The 22,844-nt window shown below is 34.8% G+C and overlaps 1 protein-coding gene across 5 annotated transcripts in view; it reads left to right on the forward strand.

Annotated features, from left to right (window-relative positions):
- Nucleotides 1-22,844, forward strand: part of ZZZ3 (zinc finger ZZ-type containing 3) — a 123,827-nt gene that overhangs the window by 46,593 nt on the left and 54,390 nt on the right. For 3 of the 5 annotated variants that reach the window (XM_070786288.1, XM_070786292.1, XM_070786289.1), the window contains exons 2-4: nucleotides 2,066-2,199; nucleotides 3,789-3,942; nucleotides 9,013-10,568. In XM_070786288.1, the coding sequence (XP_070642389.1) occupies nucleotides 9,064-10,568 (1,505 nt within the window). In that variant the 5' untranslated portion in view covers nucleotides 2,066-2,199; nucleotides 3,789-3,942; nucleotides 9,013-9,063. Of the gene's footprint in view, nucleotides 1-2,065; nucleotides 2,200-2,277; nucleotides 2,357-3,788; nucleotides 3,943-9,012; nucleotides 10,569-22,844 lie in introns of all 5 variants that reach the window. The other 2 variants (XM_070786290.1, XM_070786291.1) reach the window with 2 other exon arrangements.

Below are 22,844 nucleotides of genomic sequence, written 5' to 3' on the forward strand. Positions count from 1 at the left end.
TCTTCATGCTTTTTATAACCAGCTTTGACTGCCTCTCTCTGTTTTCTTTTAAAATAATTTAAAGTGTAGTGTGTGTGTTTAATATTTTCGATTATAACTGAGGAATTGGATGTCAAATGTCTGTGTTGTAACCTTTGTTCTGAGTTTTTTCCCAAAGGTCTTAGAAAAGTAAAAATATATATATATATATTATAATTTAGATTGCATTTAGCCTAGATTGTACAGTTTTACTTTTATAGTAAGTGTGTAGCATATAACTTTGCTGTGTCAATAGAACTGATACGTTTTCTAGTGAGATTTTTTTTGTAGTCTTTTGAAGTGATTTCACATGTGCTGTGAATCTGAGATCCTGTAATCTGTTTAACACAGTAGTACTAGTGTTAGACTGCAAATAGTAGGAAAAGCAATTCTTTTCAGTCAGGATTGGTTTTTGGAATTGGTTTTGGAATTCTTGAATAGTCAATGAATTTTGTTAGTACGTGAACACAAGCAAAGCTCTGTGGAAAGGCATAAATAAGATCTTAGGAATGGGATTTAAATGGTTTGTTTTCTATTTTGTGTGCTTTAAAAGGACAGAATAGCTAACCTTTTTAAACTTCTGGAGCAAGTTACTATATTTAAATAATATAAAATTTAAAATTATGGTAGCTTATCGCAATTCTTAATAGTTTACCTGCTCCAAAAGCATATAGTTTTGTGTAGAATCTTAAATTTGAAATGCTTAGTGAATGAAATGAAGACTGCTGTGTAGTGTAAGGAATGTAAGAAGAGTTTTGACTAGTTTAACTCATTTTTACAAGAGCATTTATATCAACTTTTAAATTTAGGAATACTTAGATGTGTATTAAATTTTTTTGTGACATTACCTAATGTGTTTCTTAACATTTGAAAACAAATGAGGGAATTCTCTGGTGGTCCAATGGTTAGGACTCTATGCTTTCACTGCAGGGGAACTCTGGTTGATCCCTGGTTGGGGAACTAGGATCCCACAAGCCATACTGTGCAGTTAAAAAAAAAAAAAAACAAAAAAGAAAACAAATGGAATCGAAATGAAGTGTTTGAGGATAGATATTAGTATTTCTTAATCACTATCTACTCTATTATTCTGTTTCTCCAATTAAAAAAGTTGAGATATAATTGACATTGTGTATTTTATTTTACAGTTTTCTACGGTATTTTAGTGAACATCTCCAGTAACAAATTTTATACACAAAATAGACCATCTGCATTTTCTGTGTAGATTTTTACTTTTTATTATACAGGAATTTGGAATGGTAAACTATGTTGAATCATTTTAGAATGCCACTGATAAATTCTGTGACATATATGACATTTTTAAGCTTATTTTTTCACTAGTAAATGGGTAGAAATGACTTAAAGTTTTATATAATGCTTTTCATTATCATTGTAAGCACTTTGATATGTTTCTCACTTGCAACCTGTAACCAAGGATATATTTTTAGGAAGCTTACATGTAAGGAACATTTGCACAGCTACATGTTGATTTATTTCTTCACTTATTCTGTCACATTTATTTCCTATTTATAGTCAAAATAACAGGAACAAATTAGTCACAGAGGGATAATCTAACCAATACAAAAATATTAGCTTAAAAGAAAACAAATGTTTTAAAGTCATGTTTAGGGGAAAGTCATGATCTTTTTTACTGCATTCTTAAGTTTTCTAGATTTATTCTCCAATATTATCATAAAACACAAAAAAGTACTTTTCTATTAATATCTGAGAAATTGCAGACTTGTGGCAAGTGAGGCATATTTATATTGGTAGTCAGAAAAGGAATCTAAGTTCTAAAACTGATACAAATTTTAATGTAGAATGAAATTTTGAAATATTTTATGTGGGCACTGTGAGAAGAATTTATAAAAGAATTAAGAAATCCTTTTAGTCTGTTAAAGTAACATTTTATAGTGAAATAAAAGGAATTATTTGTGAAATTTATTTAAAAATGCAATGTGCTGTGTGTTTAGAAATACTGTCAGTTTTATCCACAAATCTGCAAATAATAACACACCCATAGTGACTATATTGTGGTTTTCCTTCACAGATATCAAGTTGTGCTAGTTCAACCATATAAATAATTAATACCTGAAGTCTCAATGTAAAATGGACATTAACAGTGATGACAGATAAATGCAGACGCTTGGAAATCAAACACTAGGTGAAACACTTAAAAGAAAGGTAAGAAAAAAATGTAATCTTAAGGCCAAGTGTGCTTTAGTTAGCACAAGTAAGTGACTGAAGTAATTTCTTTTTCAGTGTATTAGGTTTTTCAGAAGCCTAATCTGCCTAACCATTTGCATGACCCTGTTTATCTTAATACTGGTAGGACTCAGCTGTAAGTATCAGTTTTCTGAAAATAACAGTTGCAGATCTCCTTGCCTGGCAAATATAATGGATGATGTTTCTACAGCAATCCCTATCCAAATAGGATAGTAACCTGACTGGTTGGAACTTGAAAGAGTACTGAAATGGGCGTGCTAGGGAATACTCAGAGACACATCCTAAAGGGTGGATCTTCTTTGGTTCTGTTGATTGCTACCATCACCACACACCATACAATGCAATGCGTTACCATGTTTGTGAAAGGATTTCAGGGTTGAGTACAAAGGAGTTGGCAGTTGGAATGTGTTATAAGAAGAGTGAAGTTTCAAGTCAAGTGTTACTTTTTTATAGGCCCATTTTTTACTGTGTACCCTCATGTTAATTTAGAACATTCTTTAATGTAGCATTAAATAATTTTATTTAGACAATTTTCCTACCTTGTGCTTTTCAAGAATTTGCAAGGCATATCTGGGAGAGGTTGCATCTAGAGATATTAAATATTAGCCTTGTTCCAGTCTTACTGACCGAAACTGTGCTATTATTTATTTTTGCTATCTATTGATAGTTTACAAAGCTTGATAATTGCATCAGTTTTTTATTTTTAAAACTTAAATTTTTTTTTTATATTTTCAAATTACAATACTTTACCAAAAATACTGTCACTTTTAGAATATCTAGTTTTATGTTTATAGTAAAGTGACAGTTCCTATCATAAACCTTGCCAGTCTTTTTCGTGGTGTTCCTCCTTATTTTCAAATGCGCAGTCATCATAACCCATTTGGCCAGCTTCTCTGAAAAGGATATTGTAATACATTATTATAAAGTAAAATTAAAATTAATCAGATTGTCCAAGAAATGCATTGTAATTAGGCTAATTAAAATACCTAGTCTATTGGGTACCAGAGCCAGAAAATCCTTATTGTTTTTGTTGAAAATCCATATGCCAAAAATAATAGAAATTTCCCTTTATAAAAAATTTCCCTTTGTAAAGTCCTGTAACACTTCATTACAATTATCATGTATATATAGAAGATTCGGTTGATTCTTTGTTGTACGTAACCTAAATTATTTTTGTTGTTCAGTCCTCAGTTTTAAATACTCGAAGGCCAAACTTTGGGAAGGCCTCTAGAATAAGAGTAAGAGATTATAAATTCTGTATGAGAAATTTTATAAAGGGCAGTCTTTGGGTCATCTCAGGACAATATTGCCTTAGACTCTAGAAAAGAACTGAGTCACATTTTGACTCAAAATAATATTGAGTTGTAAAGATTTAGTATATTTCAAACTTTTTGATTTGTTTTTATTAGTTTCTAAAAATCCTTTTCCAGTTTCTTGTTATTTCTAAGGCTACAAAGTTAATGAGAATTACCAAAGTGTTACTGAAATCTGTTAGCATAAGTTAATTTGCTTCTTTAATTCTTTTTTTTTATTATTTTATTTTAAAGAAAGGAATTTAGGAAGTTCTAGTATTCTCCATGGCTGAAGCTGAGAGTCTGAAACCCTGATGCTTAAGCTCTATTCTAGATCATAGCTTCAACTCCTTCAGGATATAAGGAAAAGAGATAATATTTCCACAATGATAGATCTTTGGTTGTACAGGTAAGTTATTTAGTTTTGCAGTAGTGAAGACAACTATAGTTTGTTTGTTTGCTTGTATTTAAGGAGAGGAGACTTGTTATTTTTATATACTTCCTTTGGTGTGTGGAAAATTGTGCAGTCTGGGTAGCTGTTCGTAGGAATGTGGAGCTATAGGGAATTGGGTAGGAATGAAATACTTTCCCAACAAGGGATACATGAAATGACTCGAAGGACATTAGAATCTCTAAAGCATTATACCTTTCAGTACTTGAGGTATTGGGCAGTATGTGATTCCTTGACTTCTCTTTCTCCCCACTTACCTTTTTAAGTGTATATACATTCACCTCTGTCTATCTGTATTTGTCTGCCTATCTCTTTCTCTCTATTTCTCTGAAAGGGGAAGCAAGAAGAGATCCCTTTAAACAAGAGGTCAAGATAGTGTGTAATAGAGTTCCCAGGCTTCAAAGAGACTAATATTAAGAACCTTAAGTTGAATTGCATAGCTGCATCCCCAGGTCTCACTCTCCTTCTTTCAACCTTATAGATACTTTTGACATTGTAGATAATGGTGTAATTGTTCAACTGAAGAAATTTGTCTTAAGAGAATTGTATGACAAGGATAGTTCCTACACCATTATTAAACAGTTCCTATTCCTGTTCTAGACAAATAGAAAAAGAATCTTTAGTGACACTTCCTATTGCTTTTGCTCTTTTAACCTTTCACTTTGGTTTGTCTACGTGATATCATGACCAGTTTCCTAAAAATTGTTCAGTTAATAAAACTAAATAACCATCAGCTAGAATATTGATGTTAATGAAGGAGTGCCAGTCCCTCAGTTCCCAAAAAAAACTGTTCTACTTCAGTAATTATAGTGGAACAAAAGCTTATAGGTAGTGCTTTTGATTTCTTTCTCTTAAGTAAAGGTGATAGCTGCAGTAGTGTTTCATTAGGTGGAGCATTTTAGTTTCCTTTCAGTTCTTATTGAAGCAGTTACACAGATATGATCACAGGGGCTGGAAATTTATTATCTGAAACAAAGCTGATACTATTTCAGAGTGTTTCAGAATCCCATAATTAGATTTGAGAATCCTATAATTAGGTTCTATAATTAGATTCAAATTTGGGAGAGGATAGTTCAACAGTAAACAAATGGGTAAGATATGTGAAATTGTAGGCAGGATTTGGGCCTTAATGTGAATGGACAGGCTAAAATTTAATTGACTGTCCTTTTCAGGTATGTCCTGCAATAGGATGAAAACTTATGAGGGTGGGGAAGAGAAGAATCCCAGTAATTGATTATATTCTCTTCCCTCTATTGTAGAAAATGCCATATTCGTCAGTTTGTGGGTAATACAGGAAAAACTTGATTCTAGTTGCTAGATTGGATTTTGTCTTTATGAATCTTTTAACCAACAGATTCCCTCAATTCTAAAACTAGAGTGATTAAATTTCCAGTTCCACTTGGATACTGGCTAATGTTTTCATCATGTCAACTATTTGGTTAACTAACAGGGGTATTTTCTGAGATACTTTGTAAATGAGTTTCTTTTCCTTTAGCAGTTTAATTTTTGGCAGAAATATTTTGTACTCCAAACCTCTTCACTGAATTTTTTTAGTAACTCTTGTGTTATGTAGCTAAAATGAGGAAGACAACTGGTTTAGTCTATAATACTTTGCAGTGCATAGCAAAACAATATTGAGACTTGGTTGAGATAATCAGAGCATTGTTAATCTCTATTTAGTAGTTGAATTTTGCACTCAAGTTTATCAGGTAACTATAGAAAATACGTGTCTTTATAAATTCTTATTCAAAAATAGAAAAGATAATGAAGAAAAAGATTAACACAGAAGAAAAAATCATTAGAGGGAAGAATGTTAAAATTTCATTTCACTCTAATCTTCAGAATTTTAATCAACTTAATGTCTTAAGTATATGCAATATGTTAATTTCATGCAAGAGATTTTTATAATCCTCTATTTAGTGCTTCCTTAGCCAAAGTGATCATGGTTTTATTAAGTTTTTATTAGAATCAGATAAAGAACTAAAGGATAAATGGCCTAATTTAGTTTGAAACTTGGTATATTTTAATAGACTTCTGTCTGATGCAGTGGTCTAAGGCAGTGCATCTTAACCTAACAGACATTTAATCACCTGGGAATCTGGTTAATCAAAAGGTCTAGGGCAGGGCCTGATATTCTGCATTTCTAACAAGCTTCCAGTAGATGCCCATGGTGCTAGTTCTCAGGCCACTTACTTTAAGGACAGTAAATATGAATCACCAAATTATGTACAAAATACTCTATATTTTAAAAAACATTTTATTAGATTATAGTTCATTTACAGTGTTGTGTTAGTTTCAGGTGTTTAGGTCAACACTCTGAGTTGCAAGAGTTTGAAGTAGCCCAAGTGTTCATGTCACAAAGCAGTTTTGCTTTAAATGTGGCCCAATAGCATAAGGTTTGAGAACTCTAAAACTTGCACTTCATTTTAGTTGTGAATGGAATAAAAAGATTTTGAGGGAACAAAAGAAATGAAAACAGTTCTAATATTTCATGTTTGTAAGTATTTTGATTACTGGAATGGTGAAGAAATAAAATAGGCCCTCATTATCATCATAGTTGGTCTTTTATAATGATATATATATATATTTGTTAGTAGTTTTCTTTACTATTAATAATGGAATTGTTTCATTGATAATGATAAGGCAGAAATTTTGCTTTCAATTTGGATTGGTGTGGAAAGAAAAGGACTAGGAATGCCTGTTACAGAATCATTTGAAGTTTTGTATGCCCTTGATTGGCATCCATATTTTAAAAAATAAAGATGAACAGTTTTTTTGTGTGTGTTTATAAAATATTACTATTGCCAATATTATTTTTGAACCATAAATCGTGAATATAATCAAATTTGCATTAAAGATACTTGCATTAGATTTTATAAATAAAGTTAGTGAAATTAAAGTATTATGTTTTCTTTGTTATATTTACACAGGTATCGAATATTTAAAAATCTATAGTCTTCAAATTTGAAAGCTTCAGATTTAGGTACATGGATCAAATGCATTGATTTTAATATTTTTTAGTTTGTGTTCTTTTGAAACATCATTTGAAGTTTAACTTAAATTATATGTAATTAAAAATAGATATTTATGGATCATTCAGTGTTTATTACCTGTGAATAAAGAGAGACTGTAATCTTAATAACAAGATTTTAACTAAAGAGAATTATACATGAGGTCTGACTAAATGAGTCCCAAAACAGTAGAAATTTGCTTTAAAAAACAAAGTTCTGATTGATGTTCCATGTTTATTGTTCACATGATTGCTATGGAATTCTCTAGAACAAATTTTCATGCTTTAATCTTAGGTCCAATTTTTTGAGTCATCTTGTAATCTTGTAATCTAGTCTTACAAGATTAGAAAAAATTGTTAATTAAAAATTTAGACATATACCATACTCTGAAACAAAACTAAATCCAACCAACTTATATATTTTACAGGATACTTTTTCACTTTATCAGCAGGCAGGAACAAGAAGACAGTTTCTTTTTTTTTTTTTTTTTTGTATGTGGTAGCATGTTGCTATATCTTCTGTAGTTCCTAATAACCTTTCTGTTATACTTCTAAGATAAGGCAAAGGAGAGACTGTATTTGATTTGTGGGGAGAGGGGGTAGAATGGCATTTGGAGAGTTAAAGGAGAGTGAGCCTGTGGGAAGGCCGGCAAAAGGGAGGAGGGAAGAGGGTCCTGGGCAGCTATGTCCTACAGCCATTACTGGCTTCTTTCTCTGTCCATCCTGCACTCCATTCGAAGTTAGGCAGTAAAGGGACAAAGTATGTTTTGAAGGCTAAAACAGAAGAGGTGCAGAAAAATGGAGACTTGGATTCTTAATAGCTCCTTTATTCTGCTTGTTGGGAGAACGTTGGAAAATAATCATTAAATCACTCAGGTTATCGAGATGGATAAAATAGGGCAGTATTCTATTTCCTGCTCATTTGTATTATATCAATAGAAATAGCAGAACATCCACATGAACCTGCTCATATCCTCAACATGTGTTAATACTGTGACATACACATATACTCAAGAGTTCAAAGAAGGAAAAAATGGGGTTATATGTGTATTCTTGATTTCTTAAATGTAGTGTATGTTTGGCAGGTGTGCTTCTTTCCCTTTTTCTTCTGTCCTCTTTAGAATATTTCCTTTCACTTGCTAATTTGTAGTTGTACTTCTAGAGACTAGGGTGTCTTGACTTTGCTCTATATTGCTCTTAGCAGGTATTCAGTACAACCTAGGGTTATGATTTCTATCCATCTGCTTAGTTACAGAAAATTTTACTGCAATCCAAATTTTTTAGATACCATGTAGTTTGTTATCAAAAGATTTGACCTGAAACTCGTTTTAGTAAGAGTGAATTAGAGCAGAGCCTGTCTTTTTACCTCCCAGAAATGTTTTGAGAAAACATGAGAAGTGATTGGGTTAGTTTATGTGATAGCTGTTATATAAATTTGAGATTATTATTTTAATAACCAAGATGCAGTCCTGTCTTTGAGAGAGATCTTTCTGGGCCTTTTGCCCCTGAATATCTGAGAAACATACACACAGCAAGAAAGGTTAAGAGCTTATTAGCTGCGTGGTTTTAGACGTATTACTTACACTGTATATATGCTTCAGTCTCTACACATGAAATAGGAGTGATAATAAGTACTTTTTCTTTCTTTCTTTGGCTCTACCAGGTCTTAGTTGCATGTGGGATCTAGTTCCCTGACCAGGGATCGAACCTGGGCCCCCTGCTTTAGGAGTGCAGAGTCTTAGTCCCTGGATCACCAGGGAAGTCCCAATAAGTACTTATTCTAATTGCTGTTAGACTTAAGTGAGTTAATGTATTTAAAGCATAGAGATCCCTGAAACATATAAGTGCCTTATAACTGTTAGCTATTATTAACACTTTGGGAAATGTTAATAAAATAAATTATATCACATTATTTATTAATATTGGCTATACCTGGATTAAAAAGTTATAGTTTTATACTTTTGTTTTAGGATATTAACTATTACCTTTTTCTCATTATTTTGTTTACGTTTTTGAAGGTTTCCCAATGAGTGGATCATGATGACCGTATTGTAGGGACTTGCCATAGTATGGCTGCTTCCCGATCTACTCGTGTTACAAGATCAACAGTGGGGTTAAACGGCTTGGATGAATCTTTTTGTGGTAGAACTTTAAGGAATCGTAGCATTGCTCATCCTGAAGAAATCTCTTCTCATTCTCAAGTACGATCAAGATCACCAAAGAAGAGACCAGAGCCTGTGCAAATTCAGAAAGGAAATAATAATGGAAGAACTACTGATATAAAACAGCAGAGTGCTCGAGAGTCATGGGTAAGCCCTAGGAAAAGAGGACTTCCTTCTTCAGAAAAAGATAACATAGAAAGGCAGGCTGTAGAAAATTGTGAGAGAAGGCAAACAGAACCTGTTTCACCAGTTTTAAAAAGAATTAAGCGTTGCCTTAGATCTGAAGCACCAAACAGTTCAGAAGAAGATTCACCTATAAAATCAGACAAGGAGTCAGTAGAACAGAGGAGTACAGTAGTGGACAATGATGCAGATTTTCAAGGGACTAAACGAGCTTGTCGATGTCTTATACTGGATGATTGTGAGAAAAGGGAAATTAAAAAGGTGAATGTAAGTGAGGAAGGGCCACTTGATTCTACAGTAGTTGAAGAAATCACAGGCTATTTGGCTGTCAATGGTGTTGATGACAGTGATTCAGCTGTTATAAACTGTGATGACTGTCAGCCTGACGGGAACACTAAACAAAATAGCACTGGTTCCTATGTGTTGCAGGAGAAATCAGTAGCTGAAAATGGGGATTCGGATACCCACGCTTCAATGTTCCTTGATAGTAGGAAGGAAGATGGTTATATAAACCATAACGTGCCTTGCACAGATTCAGAAGTGCAGGTCAAGTTGGAGGACCACAAAGTAGTAACTGCCTGCCTGCCGGTGGAACGTGTTAATCAGCTGACTACTGAGCCAGCTACAGGCCCCTTTGCTGAAATTCATTCATCTTTAAGGGATTCTGAGGAGGAAGTAGATGTGGTGGGAGATAGCAGTGCCTCAAAGGAGCAGTGTAATGAGAGCACCAATAATGCCCTGGACACGAGTCTTGAGAGTATGCCAGTCTCCGGAGAACCAGAACCATCTTCTGTTCTAGACTGTGTTTCGACTCAAATGATGTCTTTATCAGAACCTCAAGAACATCGGTATACTCTGAGAACTTCACCACGGAGGGCAGCCCCTACCAGAGGTAGTCCCACTAAAAACAATTCTCCTTGCAGAGAAAATGGACAATTTGAGGAGAATAATCTCAATCCCAGTGAAACAAATGCAACTGTTAGTGATAATATAAGTGAGTCTCTCACAAATCCTGGTGAAGTTTCTCACAGTGAAAAAGGCATATGTTGTGACTCTGAAAATTATGGGAGTGAAGGACTAAGTAAGCCATCCTCAGAGGCAAGACTCAATGCTGGACATTTGCCATCTGCCAAAGAGAGTGCCAATCCGCACATTACAGAAGAGGAAGATGATGATCCTGATGTTTATTACTTTGAATCAGATCATGTGGCACTGAAACACAACAAAGAGTATGTGTAAATATGGTAACCATGAATTCTGCTTTGTTTATTAATCCCTAAGTTTCCAGTATCTATTCATAAATGTCTGTAGCATTTTTATTATAACTAAAATTAATGCTTTTAACTGAAATTTTGGGTTTCACACAATAATATTCTCAACTCTTAAAAAATCTTCAAAAAAAAGAGCTTTTTTAAAATCCAGCTTTATTAGTAGTCTTCTCAATGGCGATGTAATTTTCCAGTTTTGAGATTTCACACTTTCTCAGTTAGACATGTGGAAACATGATTGATGGTATTTTACTTTTTAATAAGTTTTTTATCATTTTAGTTAATTTATAAACTGGAAACCTCTTTAGTTATCCCAGTATACTTTGATTTATAGTTATAGAGCGTTATGAATTGTATATGCCTTCCATAGAATATAGAATAGACATCATCCAAATAAGGGAAATCTGACAGGCTACAAATCTACATTTATCTTAGTTACTTATAATTCCAGTTAAAACTTTTGATTTAAAAAATGTGCTTTATGCATCATCATTGACTTTTGTGATGTAGAGAAGTATTACTATTAGTACTGTGACAGCTAATTGTATGTTGTAATTGTCTTACTAGCAAGAGTCAGTCTACACTATAGTTTACATAAAGCGTTTGAGAAAGGTTTTTCCTAATTCTAAATTATAGGGAGACTATCTTAAAATACTGTTTGTTCTCAACTTTGTCATAAAGGTACTTTTTAAAATGAAGAATTCACTGTCCAGATTTATCACAGTTTTGCTTAGATTTTCTATACAGTATTCTGGGTAGTAACACAAAAGAATTGGAGCTACCTTTGTCTAAATCAGGAAAGGAACTGTTAACAAAAGTGTTTATCATAAATATGATCAGCAGCAGTAAAAGACAGACTTACATATGAGTTAATCAGTTTTACTTCTACAGAATAGGCTTTTGAATTATTATCACAACCAGATTACCTAGACTGTGTAAAGTACTTATTTGAGGAACCTTTTTTAATATTTTTGTTCTGACAGTTGTCAGAGTCTGCTATATATTGGATGAAAGTATCAAATCCTGCTTGTAGAATATAATAATCTTTTACCATGCCTTATAAATAGTTTAGATTCGTTTTTGATAACATGGTAGTCTTTTAGCATAGATCTCTTTTCTGAAAATTTCCTTCTGTTTTCTTTATAAATAGCATTTTAATATTGTGTTTAATAGATCATTTTGTCTGAGCATTTTACTTATTTTGTGGAACTATTAGCATTTTCATGTATTTAAAATGTTTGAAGTCCATTGTGAGGTGAAAAAACAATTCATTAAGTGAAGTTTTTTTCAATTTGAGATGAGTTGAATTCTTACCATTAGTACACATGTATCAGTTTTCAAAAGTAGAGTTGTTTTTCTGCAGGCACTAGGAAACAGAGTATATGTCTTGTCCAAATACCAAGAACTCAGGAAGTATGCATATTTACAAAATGATACCTATTAATTCTATTTTTTGCTTTTTATTGTTTCTTTGCTAAAAAAAGTTACTCTCTTATTAAGGTTTAGCTGGTTATTAACATGGAAAGTATTTTCCCACTGAAACATTGTTACTTTTTTAGTACATGCTCTTCTAGTGATTCTGAAGAATGATGTTCCTATAAAAACAATTATCTAAAGATAGTGGCCATAATATTTGAAGAGTGAGGTGCATATTCTTAAACCTGTGAAAATGAGAGCAATATGGTTTCATGGGTTGCTTAGGATATAGAGTCCTTTGGAATTTGGAGGATAGTTGCTTTACTAGGACAGTGTTCTCAAGTTAAATTAGTGCCTTGTTGGTTGATGTTGGGCAAAAATAAATCATTCCTTCTAGCTTTTTTGCCTTTTCCCAGATCTTTTGAAAATAGCACCTCTTGACACTTTAGTTTTAACTTTTTTCCCCCAAAGGAAGCAAATCAGGAGAAGTGAGATGGAGAGGGAGCATCTAGATTAGCATCTTGGTTAAAGATAATCTAAGGAAAATTGGGAGGCGATGCTTGATCATATCATATGTAATCTCTTTCATTAAAATCCCTGTTCCTATGCTTTTTATCTAGAATCAAGAGTTGGTTAGATTAAATATTTTGGTTTTGACTCTTTTTATCCAAATTGTCATTGTTAAAAATAGCATCACGATACCTGTCTAATGCTTTTAATTCTCAAGTAAATTTCTGGTGGTTGGAAAGTGTTGTTAAAAGGTACTTTGGGGAAAGAAAAAAAAAAAAAAGACACTTGGAATAGATGGGTTACTGTCCTCCTGCACATGCAGACTTCACTGGTAGGGAGTGAGTACTTCCTGATAGCCAATTTAGAAAATATATTATGAATAGAAGACACTGAGTGTGATGTAGTTCTTTGTCTGGAGCCAGGAGGCCATAACTCTTATTTATTCAAGTTGCAGTTTTCTGAATTAACATTCACTGATTAACAACCTTCTAGCATTCATCAGTGCTGCAGTCCATGAGGTCGCTAAGAGTTGGACACTATGGATCGACTTCACTTTCACTTTTCACTTTCATGCATTGGAGAAGGCAATGGCACCCCACTCCAGTGCTCTTGCCTGGAGAATCCCAGGGACGGGGGAGCCTGGTGGGCTGCCGTCTGTGGGGTCGCACAGAGTCGGACACGACTGAATCGATTTAGCAGCAGCAGCAGCATTCATCCTATAATTTATCTTGTTTGCAAGGATATCACATATAGGGTCATTAGTCACCTGTAAATGTTTGAAAAGGTATTGTGTGTCTAAGTCCTAGATTTAGACCCTCTTCATGGCAATTCGGAGAAGGCGATGGCACCCCCACTCCAGTACTCTTGCCTGGAAAATCCCATGGACGGAGGAGCTTGGTAGGCTGCAGTCCATGGGGTTGCTAAGAGTCGGACACGACTGAGTGACTTCACTTTCACTTTTTACTTTCATGCATTGGAGAAGGAAATGGCAACCCACTTCAGTGTTCCTGCCTGGAGAATCCCAGGGACGGGGGAGCCTGGTGGCCTGCCGTCTATGGGATTGCACAGAGTCAGACAGGACTGTAGCGACTTAGCAGCAGCAGCATGGCAATTAGGCCATAAATGCAGATATTTTGGGTGCTTGCCCTGTTGCCTCTCTAGATGCCATCCCTCTTCTCCAGCACATAAGCCCCTAGGTGCTTTTATATATTTATTTTTTCAAATGGAGAACTCCACTGTGGGCAAGGGGTAAAGTATTTTCTTCTCTGGCAAGATTCCAGCTGTGGATTATTTTATTAGAATATGTCTTAAAGATTAGGGGTTAGAAGATCAAAAAGACATGTACTTTATCTCAAGACACTCTCATCTTCAAGGTTGATAGAGTCTGTTAAAGTGGCAGATAATACCTACTGCTGAGTCGCTTCAGTCGAGTCTGACTCTGTGCGACCCCATAGATGGCAGCCCACCAGGCTCCCCCATCCCTGGGATCCTCCAGGCAAGAACACTGGAGTGGGTTGCCATTTCCTTCTCCAGTGCATGAAAGTGAAAAGTGAAAGTGAAGTCGCTCAGTCGTGTCCGACTCTCAGCGACCCCATGGACTGCAGCCTACCAGGCTCCTCTGTCTGTGGGATTTTCCAGGCAAGAACACTGGAGTGGGGTGCCATTGCCTTCTCCAAGATAATACCTAATGATCCCCTTTTGGCCTAAATAACAAGACTGAGATCATGTGCTTACCTTTGGATTGCCCTTTTGGGGAATTGATCTTTTGCTGATTTTGAATCAGAAGCACTGAAACTGACCTCTAAATTTTGAAATTCTGGTTCTTTGGAGAGTAGATATATAAACTTTTAGGTCCTGGCCTTTATTTTATTTTTTAAGCTTTTTATTTTATATTGGAGTATAGTGATTAACAATGTTGTGATAGTTTCAAATGGTCCTGGGCTTTAATGTTCAGAGCTTTCCTTCTATTCACTGGAAAATAAATTTTCAAATGATAATGTGATTTGGTCAGTTGCCTCTCAATTCTCATTGTATCAATATAAGAATACTTAAGTAAAATTGTATTTGAAGGGCCTTGGTTAGCTTCATGTATGCTTTTATGAACAGAAGATAAAAAATCAGATTTACGGTTCCTAGATTTTTGAGGTCTTAGAAAAGATTTAGCTTACTGATAATATTGCTAATGTTTATACTGATTTTTAAGTTTCTAGATAATTAAAGTGTAAGAGTAAAACAGTTTTTGCTCTTCTAAGTATTGCTCATGTAGTCTTCAGGTAAGAATCTTATTTTTAAATTATATTAATATTGCAAGAATTACAGTTTCAACCTTGATTCTCTAAAAACATTAATGTACTAAATAATTATGATATGTCCTTCTGTTGCACAGTGCTTATGAAGAATCAATTGATATTTCATCAGCTTCAGAAGCTACATAGGAAAATCCTCATGAGTTCTTCTAGATTCACTACTTTCTTTGACATTAGTTTTATTGTTAGTCACAGTAATTTCTCTTGAAGGGCCAGAAAACTCCCAAGAACAGGGATGGATTTTGCTTAGAAAGCACTAGAGTTGTTATCCTGCTCTGCATAAAATAATTTTACATTGGTATTGTGTTTCATATTTTGTAAAGTAATTCCGTCTAGTTTCTCATTTGACAGCCACAACTTGGAAGTAGACAGCATAGGTGGCAGAATACAGTCTCTATTTCCTAACTCATAGTTAAAGTTTTTAGGTTATTTACTTAAAATATGATGAATTCTAGGGAGAAATCAGGTTAGAACTTCAGTCTTTCAATTGATAGTCTGAACTACACTTGGTTTCCTCATCTAATAAGGATTTATACCATGGACTTTGGGGGTTTCTAGGTTGAGAATGCTCATGGAACAGATCTTGGATACTCAGTTTTCAGAATTCGTTAGCCTAAATTTAAGCTCCATAATTACAGTCATAATTATTTGGTTTTACTTGTCAGAGAATCAGCTTTATAGGTAAGTAACCTGTTTATTGAATGAAATGCTTTCATGTTCATTGTTTTGAAGAACGTTTTGTTAGTGTGTCTGTGAAGGATAGCTACCAGCTACTGAGGAAATAAAACAACAGCTGCAATTTGACTTTACATAGAGGATTTGGATAATTTGCAAAAATTTTGTGGCGGGTGGTTTAGAATGCAATTAGGTGTAAGTCAAAAGTTACTAGGGAAAACTCGTGAGAAAAGGCTATGAACTATAAGAGCCAAAATGGGCCAGTAGTTTGACACAAAGATTGATGGGAGAAGGAAAATAACTGTCCTAAGTATAAATTATTTTGGTTGTAAGTGGAGTAAGCCATTGACTAGCCAAATATTCAGTGAATTCTTTGTCTTTTCCTTTGAATACCAACATCTTTTATTTCAACTAATGTCAATGGTATCTAAAATGTTATGTGTCTATAATTCAAGTATATTTGTACTCAAATATTATTTAATCTGTTCTTTTTGATTTAGGGTCATCTTTGCTAACGGAGGTTATGTGGTAATACTTTTTCTGGCATCACTGCCGGAATGTCTGTTTTCACTTAGGTTAAATGATTTCGGCTTCTATGCTTTTTAATGTTTTTATAACATGGCTTCTTTTCATTGTTCTTTTCTAATTTCGCTGGCTTCTTATGCTTTTCTTCTTTTTTAAATTTTTGTTGACTTTCATTAATCATTTGTGCTGTGATGGTACTTTCCTCTGGTAGCTCAGCCTTCCATTCATTTTGGCTGTTTTTAGCTTTCTTTAAACTTGGAAATAAGAATAACCAAGCTTATCAGAACTGTCTCATGATTGTTAACAGAGAGACTAAGCAGTTTCTTTTTGAATGAGCAAATAAGCATTAGCATTTGAATGAGCAAATCCATTAAAAAAAATGAATTTTTTTTAAAAATTGTGTATTTTCTTGTTTGCTTCCTCTGATTTGGAGGCTGTGTCCTATGTAGGTTACCAGGTATCCAAAATTTGAATAAATAATAGTTGTTTCTTTGTATATGACAGTAATCAATAGTAATGCTACGCTATGCTAAGTCACTTCAGTCGTGTCCGACTCTATGTGATCCCATAGACGGCAGCCCACCAGGCTCCCCCGTCCCTGGGATTCTCCAGGCAAGAACACTGGAGTGGGTTGCCATTTCCTTCTCCAATGCGTGAAAGTAAAAAGTGAAAGTGAAGTCACTCAGTTGTGTCTGACTCTTAGCGACCCCATGGATTGCAGCCCACCAGGCTCCTCCGTCCATGGGATTTTCCAAGAAGAGTACTGGAGTGGGGTGCCATTGCCTTCTCCAATCAATAGTAATGAAACCCATCTAAAGTAATTATCATTATTTGAGACTAATTGAATCTTAGCTTTTAGTTGCAGGAGCTTTATTTTTGTGATTTTTATAGTAGACTGAAAATGTGTTTTTTTTTTTTGCATATTAGTAGCCTATACCATGTATACTGTATCTGTGGTTTGTCATCAGGTATTATAACGTACAGTAATAAGTGGGAAGATCTGTTTTGCGACCTTTCTATTTCTCTTCCTCACTCCTCCCTCTTTCTTTTTTTTAAAAAAATTAACTTATTTTTTAATAGAAGGATAATTGCTTTACAGAATTTTGTTGCTTTCCGTCAAACATCAATACCTCCCTCTTTCTTTAGTGGAATCTATCTACCACGTTTCCTTTTCATTATGATGGAAAGTTGCTTCTACTTGTCTCTTCAATTTCTGATTTTAATGAGAGGAAATTTGTCAGGTGGTTAGAAGAGATTGAATAATCTGTTCAGGGTTCTCTCAGTAGACAGAATTCTCTGTAGTGTGTTATGATTTTATTTTCATGTGTCTAGTAATATTTATTTTCATGTGTCTAGTAATATTGTATTGTTTTGAGGGTCTGGATTTTGTTCTCTTTCTTTACAAAGTATTGAAATTTGATCTGACAGGCAGTTAATTTTCTTGATGATAAGATTGATCTTAATAGGCTTTTATGCTTTTAGCTCTGTTAGGGGGAAGTTCAGGGTAGCGTATGCTCAAGATCAAGTTTAGCCTCACTTCTATGGCATGGCCTTCCTGGTGTCTCATTTTCAAAAGGTCTTTACTCTGGCTAGTTGAAACCCTATCTGACTCTAGCCTTGTGAAAACATTGGTAGTTACTTTTTGCTTGGTCCTATGGAATATCATAGTTTTATATGAGCAGCCTTATGTTCAACCAAAGACTCTAGGTTTCTGTGTTCCATCTTTTTCTCTTTTGCTACTTCTTTGGTGCTCTGTCACACAAATTCCAGTTGCCTTAGCTTGCCCAAACTGTGTTTTCTTATCTTTTTGCTCATCAAGATCCCTTCTTGTTCCATGATGCCTCCATGTAGAAAGTGAGTGTGATCCTAGGGCTTTGAATTAGCTCATTTGTTTGCCCTCTCTCACAGGTCATGATTCTGCACTGCCTATTGCCCATTGTCTAATTATTTCTATGTTTTCTCCAGTTTTCTAGTTATGTATAACAGAAGGGTATTCAGCGTTAGCTACTCTGCCCTTAAAGTCTCTGATTTAATTTTAATACGTGTAAGGTCCTTCCCTAGTGGCTCAGATGGTAAAGAATCTGCCTGCAGTGCAGGAGACCTGGGTTCGATCCCTGGGTTGGGAAGATCCCCCAGAGAAGGAAATGGCAACCGACTTCAGTATTCTTGCCAGGAAATTCCGTGGACAGAGGAGCCTGGAGGGCTACAGTCCATGGGGTTGCAAAGAGTCAGACATGCTGCTACTGCTGCTGCTGCTAAGTTGCTTCAGTTGTGTCCGACTCTGTGCCATCCCATAGACGGCAGCCCACCAGGCTCCACTGTCCCTGGGATTCTCCAGGAAAGAACACTGGAATGGGTTGCCATTTCCTTCTCCAATGCGTGAAGGTGAAAAGTGAAAGTGAAGTCGCTCAGCCGTGTCCGACTCTTTGCGACCCCATAGACTGTAGCCCACCAGGCTCCTCCATCCATGGGATTTTCCAGGCAGGAATACGGAGTGGGGTCCCATTGCCTTCTCTGAGTCAGACATGACCGAATGACTAAGCAGAGCACATCACATGCATTAGGTATCTTTATGACACTCACCCCAAGCCTACAGTTTGACCATTTAGAAATTAAAAATTTATTTATGTATTTAATTTATTTGGTAACATTGGGTCTTGTGGCACACAGGATCTTCTGACATGTGGGCTTAGTTGCCCTGTGGCATGTTGGATCTTAGTTCTCTGACCAGGGATAAAACTCATGTCTCCTGCATTGCAAAGCAGATTCTTAACCACTGGACAAGTCCCTGAAAATTATTTTTTGTTGATGCTCCTTTGACAGTGAGGGCTAGTTTTTAGCTATATGATTGATTAGTTTAAGTAACTTTTTCTAAGAAGCTTATGTGAGAGAAATTGGAATAATAACAATTTGAAGAATGAAGGTAAAAGAAACTTGACAGTGTTTTTAGTTGTGTTGATGAGGTGTTGTTATGGGTGAAGCAGAAGTAAAAAAGTGGGTTTCTGGTTCCGATATAGCTCAGGAGAATGGGTAGAAGAGAAAGTGACATCCAAGAACATGTGAGACATTGTTTACTAGGTTTAGAATGGTAACTGTAAATAATTAAGGAATAATGTAATGTATCTGGATTTTAGTTAACTATTTTTTTTAGACATTTCGGATTTTTTTTGCTGGACCAAACTTTTTGTATTATATTTTCAGAAAACCAGGGCTTCCCTGGTGGCTCAGACATTAAAGAATCTACCTGCAATTCGGAAGACTAGGGTCGATCCCTAGGTCGGGAAGATCCCCTGGAGAAGGCAATGGCAACTCACTCCAGTATTCTTGCCTGGAAAATCCCATGGACAGAGGAGCCTGGAGGGCTACAGTCCATGGGGTCTCAAAGAGTTGGACACAACTGAGCGACTAATACTTTCAGAAAACCAGGGTGCCCTTTTTATGACCATCAGTTTAATCCAGTTTCTTGTATATATTTTTTTCTGAAATAAAATAAATGTAGAATATTTTGCAGAAATCTGTTTTTCATGGTACTGAATTTTTATCATTTGTATTAAGTTGAAAAACTTTGACTCGACTCTTTTTTTCTTTGCTACTTTTCATATGTCTCATGTTATCCTTCCTCTTAATTTTTAAGAGTGTTTTGATCATATTTTAAATAATAAGTCTCAGAATGTATAAGAGCATAAATTATTTTGCTATGTTTAAACTTTAGTTAGGGGGAAGGAGTCATCCTAGTAGCTTATTGGCAATGAGGGTAGGAAGTGTGAGTGAAAAAATATTGAAATCAGAACCTAAAGTATCTTCTTAATAAACTTCAAAACATAAATGAATGTGAAGAGTCAGGTTAAAGTCAGCAAATATAATATTTTCTGTCATAACTAGAGTTTTTTTTTTAAAGCTACCCGACAGATGATATTTGTATTTTTTTTATTATTTTTTATTTTATATTATTTTTGACTGTGCTCTATAGCATGTGAGATCTGGAAACATGGAGTCTTAACCATGTGACTGCCAGGGAATTCCCAATGTTTGTGTTTTAAAAATGTTAAGTAATTTAATTTTAAAATCTTCAGTATTTAAAGCTTTTTTTATTTGTAAATTATTTGGAGAGGTTAAACTCGATCTGAGGAGTGCTCCAATCCCCTTCCATTACCATTTTAAACTGGTAGTAGGGAACTGGGTAAATGTCTTTAACTTCTATAGTGGTCAGTTTTCTCGTCTATAAAATTGACATTTGATTTCTGTAATTCTAGTTATTGTTTCACATATGTCTGTCGTGTGTGTGTATGTGTATGATTTTGAATTCTCTTTTTCTGCCCTTCCCCTTACTTTTTGGCTCTGCTCAGGTTTAGTTGTTTACTTTCTTCTTATTTTGTATCCTCTCTCTGAGCATTCTCATTGCTGTGAAATTACCATCTATATATTGATAGATTTCCAAATTTGTATCTCCAGTCAGATTATTCTTGAACTTTGGACCATTTATAAGATAACATTTGCATTTTTCACAATAAGTCAGTGGAACATGTCTGAAGTTGAATTTAACCATTGCTTCCTCCACACATACTCAGTGTTCAACATCATCTTTTTACTTAACTGGTAGAGTCTTTCATTTAGTATGGAAAATGTACTCACATTTTTCTTCAGTTATTCTTCACCATACTGTTCTCTCCCACCAGTGTTGAGTCAGCTTTCTTTCTTTGTTATTAATGGTCACTTTCTTAAATGAATGTCACTGTCTTCTTTGCCTAATGGCTGCTCTATTTCACTATTACTTCCATTTTCCTGGTTACCTTCTTTCCTCTGTCTGCAAAGGGAGAAGGCTGTCTCAGTTTTAGATATCATATTCTCTGTGAAATCTTTCCTGTCTTCCCATGACTGATTAAATTACTCCTTGTGAACTTTCTCATAGAAAATTATTTCCTGTAAACATGTACCATACAGTAAACCTCATGCTCTTTGTGGGATCCATGGTTTTCTCATTGGTTGAGGTATCGTTGAAATTTCAAGGCTCTCCAGTTTGAAAATGTCAGAGAAAAATTTGGCATGCTTTTCATACAAATTTTTTTATACCATTAGTTTGACTTTAAAGATTATGAATTTATGAAGTTAATGCTAGTGATGATTTCCCTGTTTTTACTTAAATCTAAACTTTAAAAAATGAATAACCTACATAATCATTCATATAGTTCACTAAACTTAGGAATTGGGCAAAGATAATGGCAGGGTGTGGGGAGTTACAGGGTGTGTCTCATGATCAGGAATGGTTGACTAAAGTGCTTGGTAAAATAATGTTTCTACATGGCCATGTAAAAAAGTAAGCTCAGTTTTTAACACCAGACCGAAAGATAGGAAGTCATTGTATTATAAAACAGACTTACAAGTTTGGTATGATCAGAATGTTTTATATGGCTTCAGATGTATTTTTACAATCTAGAGTTTTGCCAGTAGGCTTTAAAAAGCATATGGAATGATGAGAATTTGGTTGGGGTTGTCTGTTGAATTGAATGACTTGAAAGAAAATGTGTGTCCTGGTCTATGTGTTTCTGTCTTATTTATCAGAGGGTATTATCCAACTTTCTCTGTACAAACTAATAATTTAGATACTAGAAATAAATATGATAAGACATGTCCTGTGCCTTTGAAGTTATTGTGAAATGATCAGATATCTTAACAGATAGGCAGTTTGCTTATATTGGAGGTGTGTTGCTTGTTAAGAATTTGAAATTCTAGCTTGTCTCAGTTATTTGAAACTTCAATGTATTTGCAATTCCAGAGTAGAATTTGAACTTTTTAGATGGTTATAGTGGATTATTTCTTAGAATGGGTAATTTCCTAGGTGATCAAGTAACTTTTATAATATTGACCACAATACAACTGCATTCAGCTTCCTATTTAAGAGGGAAAACTCAATAATTCTTTGGATTTAGGAAAACAGGTACTAAGAACAAGCTGAAATATCTTCAAGTTTACTACCACAAGAAACATGGAGTCTTTAGAGAGGGGGAAAAAAACATTATTTGGAAGGCTATAAAATTATGAATTAAAGAGAATGACACATTCTTTTTAAAATGTCCTATGAAAGCCTTTGTATAGTTCTTCAAAAGGTATTCAGTCTGATACAAGTTGCATCAAACTATTGAATACTTTGAGTTTATTTATTTATTTTTTTAATACTTTGAGTTTAATAATTTGAATGCTGCTGCTGCTGCTGCTAAGTCGCTTCAGTCGTGTCCAACTCTGTGCGACCCCATAGACGTCTGGCAGCCCACTAGGCTCCCCCGTCCTTGGGATTCTCCAGGCAAGAACACTGGAGTGGGTTGCCATTTCCTTCTCCAGTGCATGAAAGTGAAAAGTGAAAGTGAAGTCGCTCAGTCGTGTCCGACTCTCAGCGACCCCATGGACTGCAGCCGACCAGGCTCCTCCATCCATGGGATTTTCCAGGCAAGAGTACTGGAGTAGGGTGCCATTGCCTTCTCCAATAATTTGAATACCAGGTATTAAAATCCATAATTAGTAAGAAACCTCTAAGTTATTTAAAACTGTGGAGGAAAATAAAGTCAAGGTAGTCAGAGCTTGTTTTAGTAAAACCTTGTTGGCTTCAGGAATCAGAAATCCATTCAAAGTGTGTCAAATAAAAAAGAGTTTATTTTGAATAAATAGTAGACAGTCTTATAAATATCCAGGGTGAGGACATAAAGTCTAACCATGCCTCATGGGATTATAACTGTCAATATTCAATATTGTACTCTCTTAGCTCTGCTTCTCTTTGTGCAGTACAGACTGTGGGTTTTTCTCTTTATAAGTG

This window comes from Bos indicus, chromosome 3 (assembly GCF_029378745.1).
Source record: "Bos indicus isolate NIAB-ARS_2022 breed Sahiwal x Tharparkar chromosome 3, NIAB-ARS_B.indTharparkar_mat_pri_1.0, whole genome shotgun sequence".
Taxonomy (NCBI): Eukaryota; Metazoa; Chordata; class Mammalia; order Artiodactyla; family Bovidae; genus Bos; species Bos indicus.